This window comes from Haliotis asinina, chromosome 9 (assembly GCF_037392515.1).
Source record: "Haliotis asinina isolate JCU_RB_2024 chromosome 9, JCU_Hal_asi_v2, whole genome shotgun sequence".
Lineage (NCBI taxonomy): Eukaryota > Metazoa > Mollusca > Gastropoda > Lepetellida > Haliotidae > Haliotis > Haliotis asinina.
Genome location: NC_090288.1, coordinates 59,210,895 through 59,232,591, shown reverse-complemented (window position 1 = coordinate 59,232,591; position 21,697 = coordinate 59,210,895). Strand labels below are relative to the sequence as shown.

Below are 21,697 nucleotides of genomic sequence, written 5' to 3'. Positions count from 1 at the left end.
CACCAAGAAGAAAGGCTTCACAGCGATGAAGACAACATGTCCGCAGATAGCAGAATATCTAGGTCACCTATGATATTCCAGAGGTCTGATAGGCTGTACATTATCTACATACTTGGCAGCTCTCAGCTCAGTCATCACCATGGAAATGGGGACGAAGCTGACTAAAGTACCCGAGCTACTTGCCTTGTTATGCTCCTTCAAAGTGGAAGATCAACAACGTAGATTTAGAGCTCCAGCGTGGGATCTAAACATCGTACTCCAACATCTCACAAGTACGAGCCGCTTGATCGGACCTCATTTGAACTGCTAGCTCAGAAGACACTGTTTTTACTTGCCTTGGCTACAGCTGCACGAATGTCAGAACTTCATGCTCTAGACTTCAACTGCATGAGTTTGATGCAACTCATCATCAGACAGCTCATCTGGTTCTGCAATGGGATTTTCTTGCGAGAAATCAACTGTCAGGTCAGCCGGAAAGACAATTCCAAATACCGGCACTATCTTTAATCCTCTGCGAGCCTCCAACCCACATGAAGTCAGAGCCTTGGCCTCTAAACTACCACTACATGGGAATTGCTCACTGTCAACTATAATGGAGGGCTGCTTTTGGAATTGGAAGTCAAACATGGTGTTTGCCAACCACTACCTACGAGACATAGCCACGGAGGACATCTCTGGCATTCATCACTTTAGGCCTCTTGTCGTTGCTCAGCAACTAACTGTTCTACGAAGGTGCTGAGTTTGCTCACCTGTTTTATCCCATGACTTGTGGAAGCCAGACACTCTGCAGAGTATAATGGTGGAAAGTCCATGCACACATCTTAAACAGACTAGCATGAGTGATTAGGACCCTGTACTTGTAAGGAAGATACTTGGACATGAAGAAGGGTCGCAGCTAATCTTGATTACAATATCTCGACAATTAGTTGCATCAGAAACTAGCAGGATGCTAGTTACTTTCGATGTCACACATTCTAGTCAGCAAAACTTTCCGCTGAAGATAAGTTCAACTGGATGTGATCCCCCGGGATCTACTGTGAATATTAGAAGAGCAAGACCATATTATTGCCATTACATGTTACCGTTTTGGAGGGAAAAAGTATTGAACGTAATTTCACAGCCAGCAGAATCCAGCGTGGCCTGACCCACCGCTGTTTCCGTCGGATTCTGTAAGCAATAAGCATGAGTCAGGATAAGGAAATATATTTAATTTTCTGAATAAAATTGATATTTTATACTTATCCTGACTCATGACAAAAGCCCTCCCAGCCGGCCAGCACAGGCATGCTGAATTCCTATATTTGCAGGCGATAGGAGGCTACACATGGGTGAGTGTATTTTACGTCCGCTTCTTTTTAGAAGGGAACTTGAAGGGATCTCAGGTGTTCGACTACCTTTGCCAGGGAAGAGGAGATAAGCAATTAGCATGAGTCAGGATAAGTATTAAATATCAATTTTATTCAGAAAATTACATTATCCACCTTTTGATAAATTATTATAGCATGTCACAGACAACATGCAGTGATGGTGATGTATTTCTTCAAGGATTTATTTGAGGCTTTTTCTAAAGTTGTTGTAAATTGGTATTTGAAATCTTGGCACTGATTTCTAAGCAATGGTCTACATATGAGCGATAAGTTACCTTTCTTTAATCACAAATATTTAATATGAGGTACAGTTCTCTACCAATATGTTAGTGAGAACTATATTACATGAAGGGAAGATGAAGGCCAGTGCAATTTGGGAATTTAACTGACAGTTGTGGTTGAATATTGATCTCTGGGATGTCATGGTATCTTCTTGTTCTACCATCAGCTCCAACAATGATGGTGATAATGATGATGCTTGGTCATCAGTGCCTTCTGGTGAGCATGATACGGCTGTTATCATTGACTACTGATTACTAAAATCATGATTGGATCCAGACTAATCTTCTCTAAAGTGCCAACATTACTCTTGGCTCTGCTTGGCATATTCGGCCAAATAACCCATCTGATCAAGCTCAATGAGTGGTAATTGTTCTGTCTTCGACTCAAGTAATGTCAGCTTTATGTTCTTCAGGGCACTGACAACTTCGGGTTCCCAATGATCATGGATATCTACGTGTTGATGTTGTCACCAGAAGACAGGAAGAAAGGTAGTCCCCTAAACTAGACAAAAACAGATTATGAAACATTCATGCTATTGAAATAGGCACTAGATCAACCAGCCATTGTGCAGCTTTTACAAAATCAACAGAATAGGCCAACCAACTCGATTCTGTGGTTTCCTTCCAGAAAGACATTCTCGCTGTAATTACACAAGTTCACTTCACTTGTCAGTTAATGCTTACTGCTGCCTAAACACAACATTTCCAGAGCCCTGGTGAAGATGTTTTCACTTCAGTTGCAGCTTCATGCTGCTGGTGTGCATCTATATTTCTTTAACATTCTGAGCACTTGAAAAAAAATTGACATAAAAAATGGAAAATAATCCTTAAGGAGTACGATATTTTGTAGTGGAAAGAATTGCTTCAAAACATAGTGTTTTCAGAGTTTATGTGGTCGATGTATTACGTTATCGCAGAAAAGTGATGCTTGGTCTGAAGCATGTGCAAGACTTAAGGAGTTGTATGATTCCCACGGAGTTGAGATTGATAATACTGTGTGCTGTTTGAGATTCCCATCCAGTGATGTATGGGAAAAACAAAGTGCTTTTGAACAACTGAGCTGGGTATCGGTGCTATACAAATATAGTACAATAATTATAATAATAAATGGAGGTCCATTGCGCATAGAGAAACAACACCAAAAGTATTAACATTTGTACCCTCTAGCCCAGCACCTGCCACCCAGCAGAGATCAAATAGAGTTGATTTCTGTCTGATTTCACCAGGACATATTACTGTTGGTGACACACTGCTGAGAATATAATTCTCTGTCTACTCTGATCATGATGATAGTGTAGCACCATCAGAATATAACTGTGAAAAGGATGTAGCACATTATGAATGTTATTGTTTATTATTATAAGTGTTTACTTTCTGCTGAGGCTTGTTTTTGTAGAAAAGGAGACATCCATTATATCTCTAGAGCTTGCATGTGGATAAACCTAAACTAAACCCTTGATCTATTCATGTGGTTTTGCAATCTGAAAACTGATCACACATGATATTGTGCAATTTGATAGAAAGTGAACGTGAAAATCTCAGAGACATTCAGAAGAAAGCCCTCCAAGATCTTTTGTATGCAAATGGTATTTTAGGTACATGGAAACTGTGGTGACAAGTTATCCCTTACCCATTTTCTGCTTTCCTTATCCTGACGATTGATTGTGAAAACACTATGCCATTTCGAAAGTGGTCAGATGTCTGCAGTCTGACCCATTCAGCCTCTGTGCCTTCCACAAGAGTGGAAATCAGACAACTGGTAAATTGGCACAGCGTCAAGGGCTGTAAGCTATGAATACACAATGCCATTTAGAAAGTGGTCAGATGTAACACATGTTCTGTCTGCGATAACATGTCCCCTGTTCAGTGGTCAAATGATTGGTCCAGAAAGTGGTAATAAATATCAAGAGGAGATATTTTGAGAGGGAATATTTTAGCACTATGAAAAAGTTTAGCTATATGGCGGCAGTCTGTAAATAATTGAGTCTGGACCACAGAATCCACTGATCAACAGCAAGTGGCATCAATCTCCACAATAGGGAACCAATAACATTTGTCAGCCAAGTCAGCGTTCATGACCATCAGATCCCATTAGTCTCCTCTTGCAACAAGCATAGTCACTTTTTTGTGGCGAGTTGCTGAAGACCTATTCTACCCTGGATCTTCACAAGTTGGAACTTTAAGATACAGAGGATGATGAAGACATTATTAGTTGGACAAATTTATTACCTTTATTTTACCTTTAAAAAACAATATTCAGTCTTTTTGGCAGAATGAGGCACAATACATTTTGCCATGGTTCTTAACATTCATAGAGGGAGGCAACTCTGAACCAACAGGTGGAATACAGAAACAGTTTATCTTTTTAATGTTTCTGTTGGCACAAACAAATAATACATTATGGCAACAATTTCATTGCTCAGTTTATACGCATTGGTGTGCGCTACAACTCCAGAATTTCAAAACAATCAGCTTTTTGGCAGCCAAGTTTCTTCAAAGCTCAGGGTCATTTGTACAACTTGTGTAGAGTGTCATGTGACAGACACCTACATAGTTTTGTGTACTTTGGCTTTTGACCAATCCGAATTCAACAAATTCAGCACTTGTTTATGTGACAATATCACTGGGACATTAAACAGATTCAAAGAAAGTCTCCTTATTTGAGAAAGTTGCATTTTTGCATGTTGAGTCAATGGTCCTAATTTGTTGTTTTTTTTACAGAAAATCGAACAATACAGAATGTGTTTATTAGCAAGTTTCCTGGCTTAGCAGAGCTAGAGAAATATGCCACAAAAGTTTCTGACGTGGAGCTGATGGGGAAGATCCGTATAGTGAGGACATTTCACCACAACATCCCCATGTGTCTCAGTAAGATTTCAGCCAAGTGTGTCAGCGACCTCAGACAAGCAGGTACATCAAACACAGAGTCACTGCTGCACCATCAGCAGTGAGATCATCATTATTTATGTGCTATGTTTTGATTATATCATGCTGACAAAGTAATGTTTGCTGTCTTAGGAAACATACAGCATACTCTCATTAACTTGGTTGCCATGCAACTTTGTATTTTGTGTACTGCTTTTAGAGGTTATACTTCTGATCTTTTTTCTGTGTTAATTTTTGAAATAAATTGAAATGGCAGTAAGAGCATGGTGTTAAATTAAGCATTTAAGTATTGGAACAGTTCAATATAATCTGTGAGGTGAATGACAGTGTTCACATTGAAATTTGTTGACTCTTTCCATTTTAAAACATATCATGTTTCCAGATATCATCTTCAGTACTGCACACAAGGCTAAGGGACTGGAATTCTCAACTGTCCAGGTGACAGATGACTTTATCACTGCCTCAAGTCAAGGTGCACGCATGGACCTCCGAAGTCTCAGTGAGTCCCTTTTATCTATCCTCAAGCGGAGGACCTTCTAAATATAGCTAACATCTCTCTGGATCTTGTTCAGATTATACATATAGGAGAAAACACACTTCTGAGGTTTTGGTAGACAATGTAAAACCGGAGGGCAGATGGAAATCCAGAGGAGCGGACCCTCAAGGAATTTCCTGACCCTGATGGTTTTACATTGTCTACCAAAAGCCACGAGAAGTGTTACTCTAACATATATACTGTCAGTGATGGATAATTACAATGTAGATGATCATTTAATGAGGCTACATAACAATAACTGAAAGTATGTAAAATCTATTTAATTACAGTAAATATAAATAGATAATTCAACCATGTTTCCATGGTAAGCCTGGTGTCCGTGTGGTAGAACGTCTGCCTACAAATCTGAGAGTTGCTGTTCCAATCTGGCTTGGAAAAACATTTGCACTTTGAACGTAATTTCGAACGATATTTTTCAGTTGATTTCAAATGCTCATCTATCATTTGAATGTTCATGTTCATTTAGAGTTAGGAAAAGATAACCTGGGAAGAGGTCTTACTAAAGAAAAGTAAAACCTGGAAAGATGTTTTACTTACAAAACAAAAACCTCAAATGCGGTTATTCTGGGAATACAAGAGATGAATATATAGTGAGAAGCACACTTGGGTTTATATTGGTTGGTCAGACAGGTCATAGTGGTCGATCATATTCAGATCACACTGATTGGTCACATATACATCCTACTGTTTGATCACATGCAGATCACATTGTTTGATCACATGTACATCTTACTGTTTGATCACATGCAGACCATTCTGGTTGATCACATGCATATCCTACTGGTTGGTCACATTTAGATGCCATTGGTTGATCCCATGCAGGTCATACTGGTTGATCCCATGCAGGTCATACTGGTTGATCCCATGCAGATCATACTGATTGAGACCCATGAAGATCCAAGGTAGAAAAGGCCTTCAGCAACCCATGCTTGCCATAAAAGGCGGCTATACTTGTCGTAAGAGGTGAGTAATGGGATCGGGTGGTCAGACTCACTGACTTGAATGACTCATCATTGGTTCCCAGTTGTGCAGATCTGTGCTCATGCTGTTGCTCAGTGGATTATCTGGTCCAGACACAAGTATGGGACCTACCACTGCCATATAGCTGGAATATCGCTGATTGCAGTGTAAAACTAGACTCACTCAAGCACACCATACTGATTGATCACATGAAGGTCATACTGGTTGATCACATGGAGGTCATACTGGTTGATCACATGTAGATCATACTGGTTGAACATATGTAGGTTAAACCGGTTGATCACATGCAGATCCTACTGTTTGATTACATTCAGATCATACTGGTTGGTCACATGCAGGTCATACTGGCTGATTGGTCACATGCAGATCCTACTGGTTGGTCACATGCAGATCATACTGATTGATCACATGCAGTTCATACTGGTTGATCACATAGAGGTTCTACTGGTCGATAATATGCAGATCATTCTGGATGCCCACCTTTGCAGGTCATAATGACCTCTAGCTATTTGGAGATCCTTTAACATTCTTCTCATCCTTGTCCTGTGATGCTTCATTATTTCTGTCAACTGACTTAAGAAATCTAGTATATATTATTATATTGATATAAATGAAGCGCATTATGGTCATCAAATTATGGTAACTTTTTGTCGTCAGTTTTTAGTTGTTTGCAGACAGCTGTTGAGGTAAGTTAAGGCAGGTACATAATCCAGTGTCTGTTATCCAGCTGTTTCCTGATTACACCATGTTATCTTTTTGACAGGGAACCCAGCATGTATACCTGCAGATGAAGCCAATCTGCTTTATGTGGCTGTCACCCGTGCCAAGAATGCACTTGTGATGTCCCCAATGCTGGTGAAAGTCCTCCAGAATAATGGGGTATGGTTACAATGCCACCACAGGCCCTGGGCACAAGGTTGAGTTCTGACCTATTGACTTCCCTGGTTATTTCATTTACATCTTCTCCAGGGTTGCTGGAGCTCACTCACTCACTCACTTTCAGCTGTACATTATACAAGTAGAATTTCTGTCCACATTGTGAAGGTATATTGGTGATGCATTTTAGTGTTTGGCATTGACATTACGTCGGTGATTGTTTATATGAGCATTATTGTGAATGTATATGAGGGGTTGCTGTATAGTAGGAGTACTAGGACTATATACCTACAGTTCACACCTAACATGTTTGCAGTTATTTGATGAAATAGACTCATTAGTATATTCACACCAAGGTGCTGCTCCCAGGGTTGCTGTATAGTAGGAGTACTAGGACTATATACCTACAGTTCACACCTAACATGTTTGCAGTTATTTGATGAAATAGACTCATTAGTATATTCACACCAAGGTGCTGCTCCCAGGGTTGCTGTATAGTAGGAGTACTAGGACTATATACCTACAGTTCACACCTAACATGTTTGCAGTTATTTGATGAAATAGACTCATTAGTATATTCACACCAAGGTGCTGCTCCCAGGGTTGCTGTATAGTGGGAGTACTAGGACTATATACCTACAGTTCACACCTAACATGTTTGCAGTTATTTGATGAAATAGACTCATTAGTATATTCACACCAAGGTGCTGCTCCCAGGGTTGCTGTATAGTGGGAGTACTAGGACTATATACCTACAGTTCACACCTAACATGTTTGCAGTTATTTGATGAAATAGACTCATTAGTATATTCACACCAAGGTGCTGCTCCCAGGGTTGCTGTATAGTGGGAGTACTAGGACTATATACCTACAGTTCACACCTAACATGTTTGCAGTTATTTGATGAAATAGACTCATTAGTATATTCACACCAAGGTGCTGCTCCCAGGGTTGCTGTATAGTGGGAGTACTAGGACTATATACCTACAGTTCACACCTAACATGTTTGCAGTTATTTGATGAAATAGACTCATTAGTATATTCACACCAAGGTGCTGCTCCCAGGGTTGCTGTATAGTGGGAGTACTAGGACTATATACCTACAGTTCACACCTAACATGTTTGCAGTTATTTGATGAAATAGACTCATTAGTATATTCACACCAAGGTGCTGCTCCCAGGGTTGCTGTATAGTGGGAGTACTAGGACTATATACCTACAGTTCACACCTAACATGTTTGCAGTTATTTGATGAAATAGACTCATTAGTATATTCACACCAAGGTGCTGCTCCCAGGGTTGCTGTATAGTGGGAGTACTAGGACTATATACCTACAGTTCACACCTAACATGTTTGCAGTTATTTGATGAAATAGACTCATTAGTATATTCACACCAAGGTGCTGCTCCCAGGGTTGCTGTATAGTGGGAGTACTAGGACTATATACCTACAGTTCACACCTAACATGTTTGCAGTTATTTGATGAAATAGACTCATTAGTATATTCACACCAAGGTGCTGCTCCCAGGGTTGCTGTATAGTGGGAGTACTAGGACTATATACCTACAGTTCACACCTAACATGTTTGCAGTTATTTGATGAAATAGACTCATTAGTATATTCACACCAAGGTGCTGCTCCCAGGGTTGCTGTATAGTGGGAGTACTAGGACTATATACCTACAGTTCACACCTAACATGTTTGCAGTTATTTGATGAAATAGACTCATTAGTATATTCACACCAAGGTGCTGCTCCCAGGGTTGCTGTATAGTGGGAGTACTAGGACTATATACCTACAGTTCACACCTAACATGTTTGCAGTTATTTGATGAAATAGACTCATTAGTATATTCACACCAAGGTGCTGCTCCCAGGGTTGCTGCTGTTGATTCTTCTGTTTTGGTTATGATTGTTGTTAGTCCCATTCAACGTCTTTTTAGTTGAACCTCATTTTCCTCACATCTGAGTATTTGGATAAGGGATTACCAGGTCACTCTGCTGTAGATGGGACTGGTTTGTTCTAATTATTGTCACTGTGAACACTTCTCACTATCAGTAGAAGAGAACTAAGGCCAGTTGGGAAAATCAGTTCAGTAAATAAATTGTATTCATGTAATTATTAATTTTAAACAAAAAACAAATAAACTGATGAGATTTAACCACATCTTATTGTTGCGACATAAAAAAGTCATCTGAATCACAAATGGTCAACTTTTGATACACTAATACTAATAGTGGTCAGAATTTAGTGTCGAACGGTTCCAAAGTCAGAGTTAAGTCTAGACATAATATTATCACATACTGTGAATATTGCAAAAAATACTGCGCAGCCAGTTACCATTCACGATAGCATTCTAGCATTGCCTGATACAGAGGTCGCATAACAAAGACTGCAGAGCTTCTTTGCTAGAGACTGTACCTTAATCCCCCTTTGTTGACTTATTGGTCATGGCCCTGTGGACATAGACTCAAAACAACAGATGTGAGGTGCCCTGCTACAAACAACTTGGTTAATTTTAATGTTTGTTTCCCTTTACTCGGTTAGTTACAGAGCACATTGTTCTAACCTGCCCACATTTGGCTAGAGGATGAGAATATTGGTAGATTTCAGCTGATCTTGACCAATGTCTATGGATTAACAAATTTTCAGTTTTCAGTGGTATAAGTAATCAGCCAAAATAGGCAGTATAAAACAAGTCAAAGATACCATTAGTGAATTTGCCTGGCCTGATGTGTCATATCAACAAATATTGATGAACTTTGAACCAAGTAGACATTATAAGACATTTGTCATATATTTTAGGCCTATTACTTATAGACTTGTATGGATGTATTACGCAACCTGTATTACATAACCCAGTGTTTCTCTCACATCAACAGGAAAAGTTTGAATACCCAGTGAGCAGCGATCACCTACAGAACATCGGAGTTTCTTTCAAGTGTTGCGAGACTGATGCAGTGTTCAAACCACAGGCTCTGACACTCAGACGCCAAGACATAACTGTGGTAAGTTGAATCTCCTTCCACCACTGATACTATTGTGGTTTCTTCTGATGTTGTGGATTCTCATTTATTATGTACGTTAGTCCTTTTACACCTCGTACTGGACCGTCATGTAGATTAGTCCATTTAAACAATATATTGTACTGGTTGTGTAGATTAGTCCTTATGTATACACACCGTACTGTATTGTCATGTAGATTATAAGTTATCACATCGTGTCGTGGGAAATACAGGGTTTTATCAGTCCCGAGTAAGGACCTTACGAGGGTCTGATAAAACCCCGTATTTCTCACATACTGTCCTGTAGATTACTCCTTATACACCCTCCGTACTGTACTGTCATGTAGATTACTCCTTATACACCCCCCATACTGTACTGTCATGTAGATTACTCCTTATACACCCCCCATACTGTACTATCATGTACATTACTCCTTATACACCCCCCGTACTGTACTGCCATGTAGATTACTCCTTATACACCCTCCGTACTCTACTGTCCATGTGGATTACTCCTTATACACCCCCCGTACTGTACTGTCCTCTAGATTACTCCTTATACACCCCCATACTGTAGTGTCATGTAGATTATTCCTTATACACCCCCCGTACTGTACTGTCCTGTAAATTACTCCTTATACACCCCCCGTACTGTACTGTCCATGTGGATTACTCCTTATACACCCCCCGTACTGTTCTGTCCTGTAGATTACTCCTTATACACCCCCATACTGTAGTATCATGTAGATTACTCCTTATACACCCCACGTACTGTACTGTCCATGTGGATTACTCCTTATACACCCCCCGTACTGTACTGTCCTGTAGATTACTCCTTATACACCCCCATACTGTAGTGTCCTGTAGATTACTCCTTATACACCCCCCATACTGTACTGTCCTGTAGATTACTCCTTATACACCCCCCCGTACTGTACTGTCCATGTGGATTACTCCTTATACACCCCCCGTACTGTACTGTCCTGTAGATTACTCCTTATACACCCCCCGTACTGTACTGTCATGTAGATTACTCCTTATACACCCCCCGTACTGTACTGTCATGTAGATTACTCCTTATACACCCCCCGCACTATACTGTCCATGTGGATTACTCCTTATACACCCCCCGTACTGTACTGTCCATGTGGATTACTCCTTATACACCCCCCGTACTGTACTGTCCATGTGGATTACTCCTTATACACCCCCCGTACTGTACTGTCCATGTGGATTACTCCTTATACACCCCCGTACTGTACTGTCATGTAGATTACTCCTTATACTCCCCCATACTGTAGTGTCATGTAGATTACTCCTTATACACCCCCTGTACTGTACTGTCCTGTAGATTACTCCTTATACACCCCCCGTACTGTACTGTCCATGTGGATTACTCCTTATACACCCCCCGTACTGTACTGTCATGTCGATTACTCCTTATACACCCCCCGTACTGTACTGTCCATGTGGATTACTCCTTTTACACCCCCCGTACTGTACTGTCCATGTGGATTACTCCTTATACACCCCCATACTGTAGTGTCATGTAGATTACTCCTTATACACCCCCCGTACTGTACTGTCATGTAGATTAGTCCTTATACACCCCCCGTACTGTACTGTCCATGTAGATTACTCCTTATACACCCCCATACTGTACTGTCCATGTGGATTACTCCTTATACACCCCCCGTACTGTACTGTCCATGTTGATTGCTCCTTATACACCCCCCGTACTGTACTGTCCATGTGGATTGCTCCTTATACACCCCCCGTACTGTACTCTCCATGTGGATTACTCCTTTTACACCCCCGTACTCTACTGTCCATGTAGATTACTCCTTATACACCCCCCGTACTGTACTGTCATGTAGATTACTCCTTATACACCCCCTGTACTGTACTGTCCATGTGGATTACTCCTTATACACCACCTGTACTGTACTGTCCATGTGGATTACTTCTTATACACCCCCCGTACTTTACTGTCCTGTAGATTACTCCTTATTCACCCCCCGTACTGTACTGTCCTGTAGATTACTCCTTATACACCCCCCGTACTGTACTGTCCATGTGGATTACTCCTTATACACCCCCATACTGTAGTGTCATGTAGATTTCTCCTTATACACCCCCCGTACTGTACTGTCCATGTGGATTACTGCTTATACACCCCCTGTACTGTACTGTCCATGTGGATTACTCCTTATACACCCCCCGTACTTTACTGTCCTGTAGATTACTCCTTATACACCCCCCGTACTGTACTGTTCTGTAGATTACTCCTTATACACCCCCCGTACTGTACTGTCCATGTAGATTGCTCCTTATACACCCCCCGTACTTTACTGTCCATGTGGATTACTCCTTTTACACCCCCGTACTCTTCTGTCCATGTAGATTACTCCTTGTACACCCCCATACTGTAGTGTCATGTAGATTACTCCTTATACACCCCCCGTACTGTACTGTCCATGTGGATTACTCCTTATACACCCCCGTACTGTACTGTCCATGTGGATTACTCCTTATACACCCCCCATACTGTACTGTCCTGTTGATTACTCCTCATACACCCCCCGTACTGTACTGTCATGTAGATTAGTCCTTATACACCCCCCGTACTGTACTGTCCATGTAGATTACTCCTTATACACCCCCGTACTGTACTGTCCATGTGGATTTCTCCTTATACACCCCCCGTACTTTACTGTCCATGTAGATTGCTCCTTATACACCCCCCGTACTGTACTGTCCATGTGGATTACTCCTTTTACACCCCCGTACTCTACTGTCCATGTAGATTACTCCTTATACACCCCCATACTGTAGTGTCATGTAGATTACTCCTTATACACCCCCCGTACTGTACTGTCCATGTGGATTACTCCTTATACACCCCCCGTACTGTACTGTCATGTAGATTACTCCTTATACACCCCCTGTACTGTACTGTCCATGTGGATTTCTCCTTATACACCCCCCGTACTTTACTGTCCTGTAGATTACTCCTTATACACCCCCCGTACTGTACTGTCATGTAGATTACTCCTTATACACCCCCCGTTCTGTACCATCCTGTAGATTACTCCTTATACACCCCCCGTTCTGTACTATCCTGTAGATTACTCCTTATACACCCCCCGTACTGTACTGTCCTGTAGATTACTCCTTATACACCCCCCGTACTGTACTGTCAGGTAGATTACTCCTTATACACCCCCAGTACTGTACTGTCCATGTGGATTACTCCTTATACACCCCCCGTACTTTACTGTCCTGTAGATTACTCCTTATACACCCCCCGTACTGTACTGTCATGTAGATTACTCCTTATACACCCCCCGTTCTGTACTATCCTGTAGATTACTCCTTATACACCCCCCGTACTGTACTGTCATGTAGATTAGTCCTTATACACCCCCCGTACTGTACTGTCCATGTAGATTACTCCTTATACACCCCCATACTGTACTGTCCATGTGGATTACTCCTTATACACCCCCGTACTGTACTGTCCATGTGGATTACTCCTTATACACCCCCCATACTGTACTGTCCTGTTGATTACTCCTTATACACCCCCCGTACTGTACTGTCATGTAGATTAGTCCTTATACACCCCCCGTACTGTACTGTCCATGTAGATTACTCCTTATACACCCCCATACTGTACTGTCCATGTGGATTACTCCTTATACACCCCCCGTACTGTACTGTCCATGTTGATTGCTCCTTATACACCCCCCGTACTGTACTGTCCATGTGGATTGCTCCTTATACACCCCCAGTACTGTACTCTCCATGTGGATTACTCCTTTTACACCCCCGTACTCTACTGTCCATGTAGATTACTCCTTATACACCCCCCGTACTGTACTGTCATGTAGATTACTCCTTATACACCCCCTGTACTGTACTGTCCATGTGGATTACTCCTTATACACCACCTGTACTGTACTGTCCATGTGGATTACTTCTATACACCCCCCGTACTTTACTGTCCTGTAGATTACTCCTTATACACCCCCCGTACTGTACTGTCCTGTAGATTGCTCCTTATACACCCCCCGTACTGTACTGTCCATGTGGATTACTCCTTATACACCCCCATACTGTAGTGTCATGTAGATTCCTCCTTATACACCCCCCGTACTGTACTGTCCATGTGGATTACTGCTTATACACCCCCTGTACTGTACTGTCCATGTGGATTACTCCTTATACACCCCCCGTACTTTACTGTCCTGTAGATTACTCCTTATACACCCCCCGTACTGTACTGTTCTGTAGATTACTCCTTATACACCCCCCGTACTGTACTGTCCATGTAGATTGCTCCTTATACACCCCCCGTACTTTACTGTCCATGTGGATTACTCCTTTTACACCCCCGTACTCTTCTGTCCATGTAGATTACTCCTTGTACACCCCCATACTGTAGTGTCATGTAGATTACTCCTTATACACCCCCCGTACTGTACTGTCCATGTGGATTACTCCTTATACACCCCCGTACTGTACTGTCCATGTGGATTACTCCTTATACACCCCCCATACTGTACTGTCCTGTTGATTACTCCTTATACACCCCCCGTACTGTACTGTCATGTAGATTAGTCCTTATACACCCCCCGTACTGTACTGTCCATGTAGATTACTCCTTATACACCCCCGTACTGTACTGTCCATGTGGATTTCTCCTTATACACCCCCCGTACTTTACTGTCCATGTAGATTGCTCCTTATACACCCCCCGTACTGTACTGTCCATGTGGATTACTCCTTTTACACCCCCGTACTCTACTGTCCATGTAGATTACTCCTTGTACACCCCCATACTGTAGTGTCATGTAGATTACTCCTTATACACCCCCCGTACTGTACTGTCCATGTGGATTACTCCTTATACACCCCCCGTACTGTACTGTCATGTAGATTACTCCTTATACACCCCCTGTACTGTACTGTCCATGTGGATTTCTCCTTATACACCCCCCGTACTTTACTGTCCTGTAGATTGCTCCTTATACACCCCCCGTACTGTACTGTCATGTAGATTACTCCTTATACACCCCCCGTTCTGTACTATCCTGTAGATTACTCCTTATACACCCCCCGTTCTGTACTATCCTGTAGATTACTCCTTATACACCCCCCGTACTGTACTGTCATGTAGATTACTCCTTATACACCCCCTGTACTGTACTGTCATGTAGATTACTCCTTATACACCCCCAGTACTGTACTGTCCATGTGGATTACTCCTTATACACCCCCCGTACTTTACTGTCCTGTAGATTACTCCTTATACACCCCCCGTACTGTACTGTCATGTAGATTACTCCTTATACACCCCCCGTTCTGTACTATCCTGTAGATTACTCCTTATACACCCCCCGTACTGTACTGTCATGTAGATTAGTCCTTATACACCCCCCGTACTGTACTGTCCATGTAGATTACTCCTTATACACCCCCATACTGTACTGTCCATGTGGATTACTCCTTATACACCCCCCGTACTGTACTGTCCATGTTGATTGCTCCTTATACACCCCCCGTACTGTACTGTCCATGTGGATTGCTCCTTATACACCCCCCGTACTGTACTCTCCATGTGGATTACTCCTTTTACACCCCCGTACTCTACTGTCCATGTAGATTACTCCTTATACACCCCCCGTACTGTACTGTCATGTAGATTACTCCTTATACACCCCCTGTACTGTACTGTCCATGTGGATTACTCCTTATACACCACCTGTACTGTACTGTCCATGTGGATTACTTCTTATACACCCCCCGTACTTTACTGTCCTGTAGATTACTCCTTATACACCCCCCGTACTGTACTGTCATGTAGATTACTCCTTATACACCCCCCGTTCTGTACTATCCTGTAGATTACTCCTTATACACCCCCCGTTCTGTACTATCCTGTAGATTACTCCTTATACACCCCCCGTACTGTACTGTCATGTAGATTACTCCTTATACACCCCCCGTACTGTACTGTCATGTAGATTACTCCTTATACACCCCCAGTACTGTACTGTCCATGTGGATTACTCCTTATACACCCCCCGTACTTTACTGTCCTGTAGATTACTCCTTATACACCCCCCGTACTGTACTGTCATGTAGATTACTCCTTATACACCCCCCGTTCTGTACTATCCTGTAGATTACTCCTTATACACCCCCCGTACTGTACTGTCCATGTGGATTACTCCTTATACACCCCCATACTGTAGTATCATGTAGATTACTCCTTATACACCCCCCGTACTGTACTGTCCATGTGGATTACTCCTTATACACCCCCCGTACTGTACTGTCATGTAGATTACTCCTTATACACCCCCATACTGTTGTGTCCTGTAGATTACTCCTTATACACCCCCCGTACTGTACTGTCCTGTAGATTACTCCTTATACACCCCCCCGTACTGTACTGTCCATGTGGATTACTCCTTATACACCCCCCGTACTGTACTGTCCATTAGATTACTCCTTATACACCCCCCGTACTGTACTGTCATGTAGATTACTCCTTTTACACCCCCGTACTCTACTGTCCATGTAGATTACTCCTTGTACACCCCCATACTGTAGTGTCATGTAGATTACTCCTTATACACCCCCCGTACTGTACTGTCCATGTGGATTACTCCTTATACACCCCCTGTACTGTACTGTCCATGTGGATTTCTCCTTATACACCCCCCGTACTTTACTGTCCTGTAGATTGCTCCTTATACACCCCCCGTACTGTACTGTCATGTAGATTACTCCTTATACACCCCCCGTTCTGTACTATCCTGTAGATTACTCCTTATACACCCCCCGTTCTGTACTATCCTGTAGATTACTCCTTATACACCCCCCGTACTGTACTGTCATGTAGATTACTCCTTATACACCCCCTGTACTGTACTGTCATGTAGATTACTCCTTATACACCCCCAGTACTGTACTGTCCATGTGGATTACTCCTTATACACCCCCCGTACTTTACTGTCCTGTAGATTACTCCTTATACACCCCCCGTACTGTACTGTCATGTAGATTACTCCTTATACACCCCCCGTTCTGTACTATCCTGTAGATTACTCCTTATACACCCCCCGTACTGTACTGTCATGTAGATTAGTCCTTATACACCCCCCGTACTGTACTGTCCATGTAGATTACTCCTTATACACCCCCATACTGTACTGTCCATGTGGATTACTCCTTATACACCCCCCGTACTGTACTGTCCATGTGGATTACTCCTTATACACCCCCCGTACTGTACTGTCCATGTGGATTACTCCTTATACACCCCCCGTACTGTACTGTCCATGTAGATTACTCCTTATACACCCCCGTACTGTACTGTCATGTAGATTGCTCCTTATACTCCCCCAAACTGTAGTTTCATGTAGATTACTCCTTATACACCCCCCGTAATGCACTATCCTCTAGATTACTCCTTGTACACCCCCCGTACTGTACTGTCCATGTGGATTACTCCTTATACACCCCCCGTACTGTACTGTCATGTCGATTACTCCTTATACACCCCCCGTACTGTACTGTCCATGTGGATTACTCCTTATACACCCCCCGTACTGTACTGTCCTGTAGATTACTCCTTATACACCCCCCGTACTGTACTGTCCATGTGGATTACTCCTTATACACCCCCCGTACTGTACTGTCCATGTGGATTACTCCTTATACACCCCCCGTACTGTACTGTCCATGTGGATTACTCCTTATACACCCCCCGTACTGTACTGTCATGTAGATTAGTCCTTATACACCCCTCGTACTGTACTGTCCATGTAGATTACTCCTTATACACCCCCGTACTGTACTGTCCATGTGGATTACTCCTTATACACCCCCCGTACTGTACTGTCCATGTAGACTGCTCCTTATACACCCCCCATACTGTACTGTCCATGTGGATTACTCTTTTACACTCCCCGTGCTGTACTGTCATGTAGATTACTCCTTATACACCCCCCGTACTGTACTGTCCATTTGGATTACTCCTTATACACCCCCCGTACTTTACTGTCCTGTGGATTGCTCCTTATAGACCCCCCGTACTGTACTGTCATGTAGATTACTCCTTATACACACCCCGTACTGTACTGTCCTGTAGATTACTCCTTATACACCCCCCGTACTGTACTGTCCATGTGGATTACTCCTTATACACCCCCATACTGTAGTGTCATGTAGATTACTCCTTATACACCCCCCGTACTGTACTGTCCATGTGGATTACTCCTTATACACCCCCCGTACTGTACTGTCCATGTTGATTGCTCCTTATACACCCCCCGTTCTGTACTGTCCATGTGGATTACTCCTTATACACCCCCCGTACTTTACTGTCCATGTTGATTGCTCCTTATACACCCCCCGTACTGTACTGTCCATGTGGATTACTCCTTTTACACCCCCGTACTCTACTGTCCATGTAGATTACTCCTTGTACACCCCCCGTACTGTACTGTCCATGTGGATTACTCCTTATACACCCCCCGTACTGTACTGTCATGTAGATTACTCCTTACACACCCCCTGTACTGTACTGTCCATGTGGATTACTCCTTATACACCCCCTGTACTGTACTGTCCATGTGGATTACTCCTTATACACCCCCCGTACTTTACTGTCCTGTAGATTACTCCTTATACACCCCCTGTACTGTACTGTCCTGTAGATTACTCCTTATACACCCCCCGTACTGTACTGTCCATGTGGATTACTCCTTGTACACCCCCATACTGTAGTGTCATGTAGATTTCTCCTTATACACCCCCCGTACTGTACTGTCCATGTGGATTACTGCTTATACACCCCCTGTACTGTACTGTCCATGTGGATTACTCCTTATACACCCCCCGTACTTTACTGTCCTGTAGATTACTCCTTATACATCCCCCGTACTGTACTGTTCTGTAGATTACTCCTTATACACCCCCCGTACTGTACTGTCCATGTGGATTACTCCTTATACACCCCTATACTGTAGTGTCATGTAGATTACTCCTTATACACCCCCTGTACTGTACTGTTCATGTGGATTACTCCTTATACACCCCCCGTACTGTACTGTCCTGTAGATTACTCCTTATACACCCCCCGTACTGTACTGTCCATGTGGATTACTCCTTATACACCCCCCGTACTGTACTGTCCATGTGGATTACTCCTTATATGACCCGTGAAGGTCCCGGGGTAGAATAGGCCTTCAGCAACCCATGCTTGCCATAAAAGGCGACTCAGCTTGTCGTAAGAGGCGACTGACGGGATCGGGTGGTCACGCTCGCTGACTTGGTTGACGCGTGTCATCGCTTCCCAATTGCGCAGATCGATGCTCATGTTGTTGATCACTGGATTGTCTGGTCCAGACTCGATTATTTACAGACCGCCGCCATATAGCTGGAATATTGCTGAGTGCGGCGTAAAACTAAACTCACTCACTCACTCACTACTCCTTATACACCCCCCATACTGTACTGTCCATGTGGATTACTCCTTATACACCCCCCGTACTGTACTGTCCATGTGGATTACTCCTTATACACCCCCCGTACTGTACTGTCCATGTGGATTACTCCTTATACACCCCCCGTACTGTACTGTCATGTAGATTGCTCCTTATACACCCCCCGTACTGTACTGTCCATGTGGATTACTCCTTATACACCCCCCGTACTCTACTGTGCATGTGGACTACGCCTTATACACCCCCCATTCTGTACTGTCATGTAGATTACTCTTTATACACCCCCCGTACTGTACTGTCCATGTAGATTACTCCATTTACACCCCCGTACTGTACTGTCCATGTGGATTACTCCTTATACACCCCCCGTACTGTACTGTCCATGTAGATTACTCCTTATACACCCCCCGTACTGTACTGTCCATGTGGATTACTCCTTATACACCCCCCGTACTGTACTGTCCATGTGGATTACTCCTTATACACCCCCCGTACTGTACTGTCCATGTGGATTACTCCTTATACACCCCCGTACTGTACTGTCATGTAGATTGCTCCTTATACTCCCCCAAACTGTAGTTTCATGTAGATTACTCCTTATACACCCCCCGTAATGCACTATCCTCTAGATTACTCCTTGTACACCCCCCGTACTGTACTGTCCATGTGGATTACTCCTTATACACCCCCCGTACTGTACTGTCATGTCGATTACTCCTTATACACCCCCCGTACTGTACTGTCCATGTGGATTACTCCTTATACACCCCCCGTACTGTACTGTCCTGTAGATTACTCCTTATACACCCCCCGTACTGTACTGTCCATGTGGATTACTCCTTATACACCCCCCGTACTGTACTGTCCATGTGGATTACTCCTTATACACCCCCCGTACTGTACTGTCCATGTGGATTACTCCTTATACACCCCCCGTACTGTACTGTCATGTAGATTAGTCCTTATACACCCCTCGTACTGTACTGTCCATGTAGATTACTCCTTATACACCCCCGTACTGTACTGTCCATGTGGATTACTCCTTATACACCCCCCGTACTGTACTGTCCATGTAGACTGCTCCTTATACACCCCCCATACTGTACTGTCCATGTGGATTACTCTTTTACACTCCCCGTGCTGTACTGTCATGTAGATTACTCCTTATACACCCCCCGTACTGTACTGTCCATTTGGATTACTCCTTATACACCCCCCGTACTTTACTGTCCTGTGGATTGCTCCTTATAGACCCCCCGTACTGTACTGTCATGTAGATTACTCCTTATACACACCCCGTACTGTACTGTCCTGTAGATTACTCCTTATACACCCCCCGTACTGTACTGTCCATGTGGATTACTCCTTATACACCCCCATACTGTAGTGTCATGTAGATTACTCCTTATACACCCCCCGTACTGTACTGTCCATGTGGATTACTCCTTATACACCCCCCGTACTGTACTGTCCATGTTGATTGCTCCTTATACACCCCCGTACTGTACTGTCCATGTGGATTACTCCTTATACACCCCCCGTACTTTACTGTCCATGTTGATTGCTCCTTATACACCCCCCGTACTGTACTGTCCATGTGGATTACTCCTTTTACACCCCCGTACTCTACTGTCCATGTAGATTACTCCTTATACACCCCCCGTACTGTACTGTCCATGTGGATTACTCCTTATACACCCCCCGTACTGTACTGTCATGTAGATTACTCCTTACACACCCCCTGTACTGTACTGTCCATGTGGATTACTCCTTATACACCCCCTGTACTGTACTGTCCATGTGGATTACTCCTTATACACCCCCCGTACTTTACTGTCCTGTAGATTACTCCTTATACACCCCCTGTACTGTACTGTCCTGTAGATTACTCCTTATACACCCCCCGTACTGTACTGTCCATGTGGATTACTCCTTGTACACCCCCATACTGTAGTGTCATGTAGATTTCTCCTTATACACCCCCCGTACTGTACTGTCCATGTGGATTACTGCTTATACACCCCCTGTACTGTACTGTCCATGTGGATTACTCCTTATACACCCCCCGTACTTTACTGTCCTGTAGATTACTCCTTATACATCCCCCGTACTGTACTGTTCTGTAGATTACTCCTTATACACCCCCCGTACTGTACTGTCCATGTGGATTACTCCTTATACACCCCTATACTGTAGTGTCATGTAGATTACTCCTTATACACC

General features: G+C 43.2%; 1 protein-coding gene across 3 annotated transcripts in view; it reads left to right on the top strand.

Annotated features, from left to right (window-relative positions):
- LOC137296049 (F-box DNA helicase 1-like) overlaps positions 1-21,697 on the top strand; it is a 59,746-nt gene that overhangs the window by 22,409 nt on the left and 15,640 nt on the right. For all 3 annotated transcript variants that reach the window (XM_067827695.1, XM_067827697.1, XM_067827696.1), the window contains 5 exons: positions 2,062-2,137; positions 4,370-4,558; positions 4,917-5,033; positions 6,835-6,950; positions 9,831-9,956. In XM_067827695.1, the coding sequence (XP_067683796.1) occupies positions 2,062-2,137; positions 4,370-4,558; positions 4,917-5,033; positions 6,835-6,950; positions 9,831-9,956 (624 nt within the window). The remainder of the gene's footprint in view (positions 1-2,061; positions 2,138-4,369; positions 4,559-4,916; positions 5,034-6,834; positions 6,951-9,830; positions 9,957-21,697) is intronic.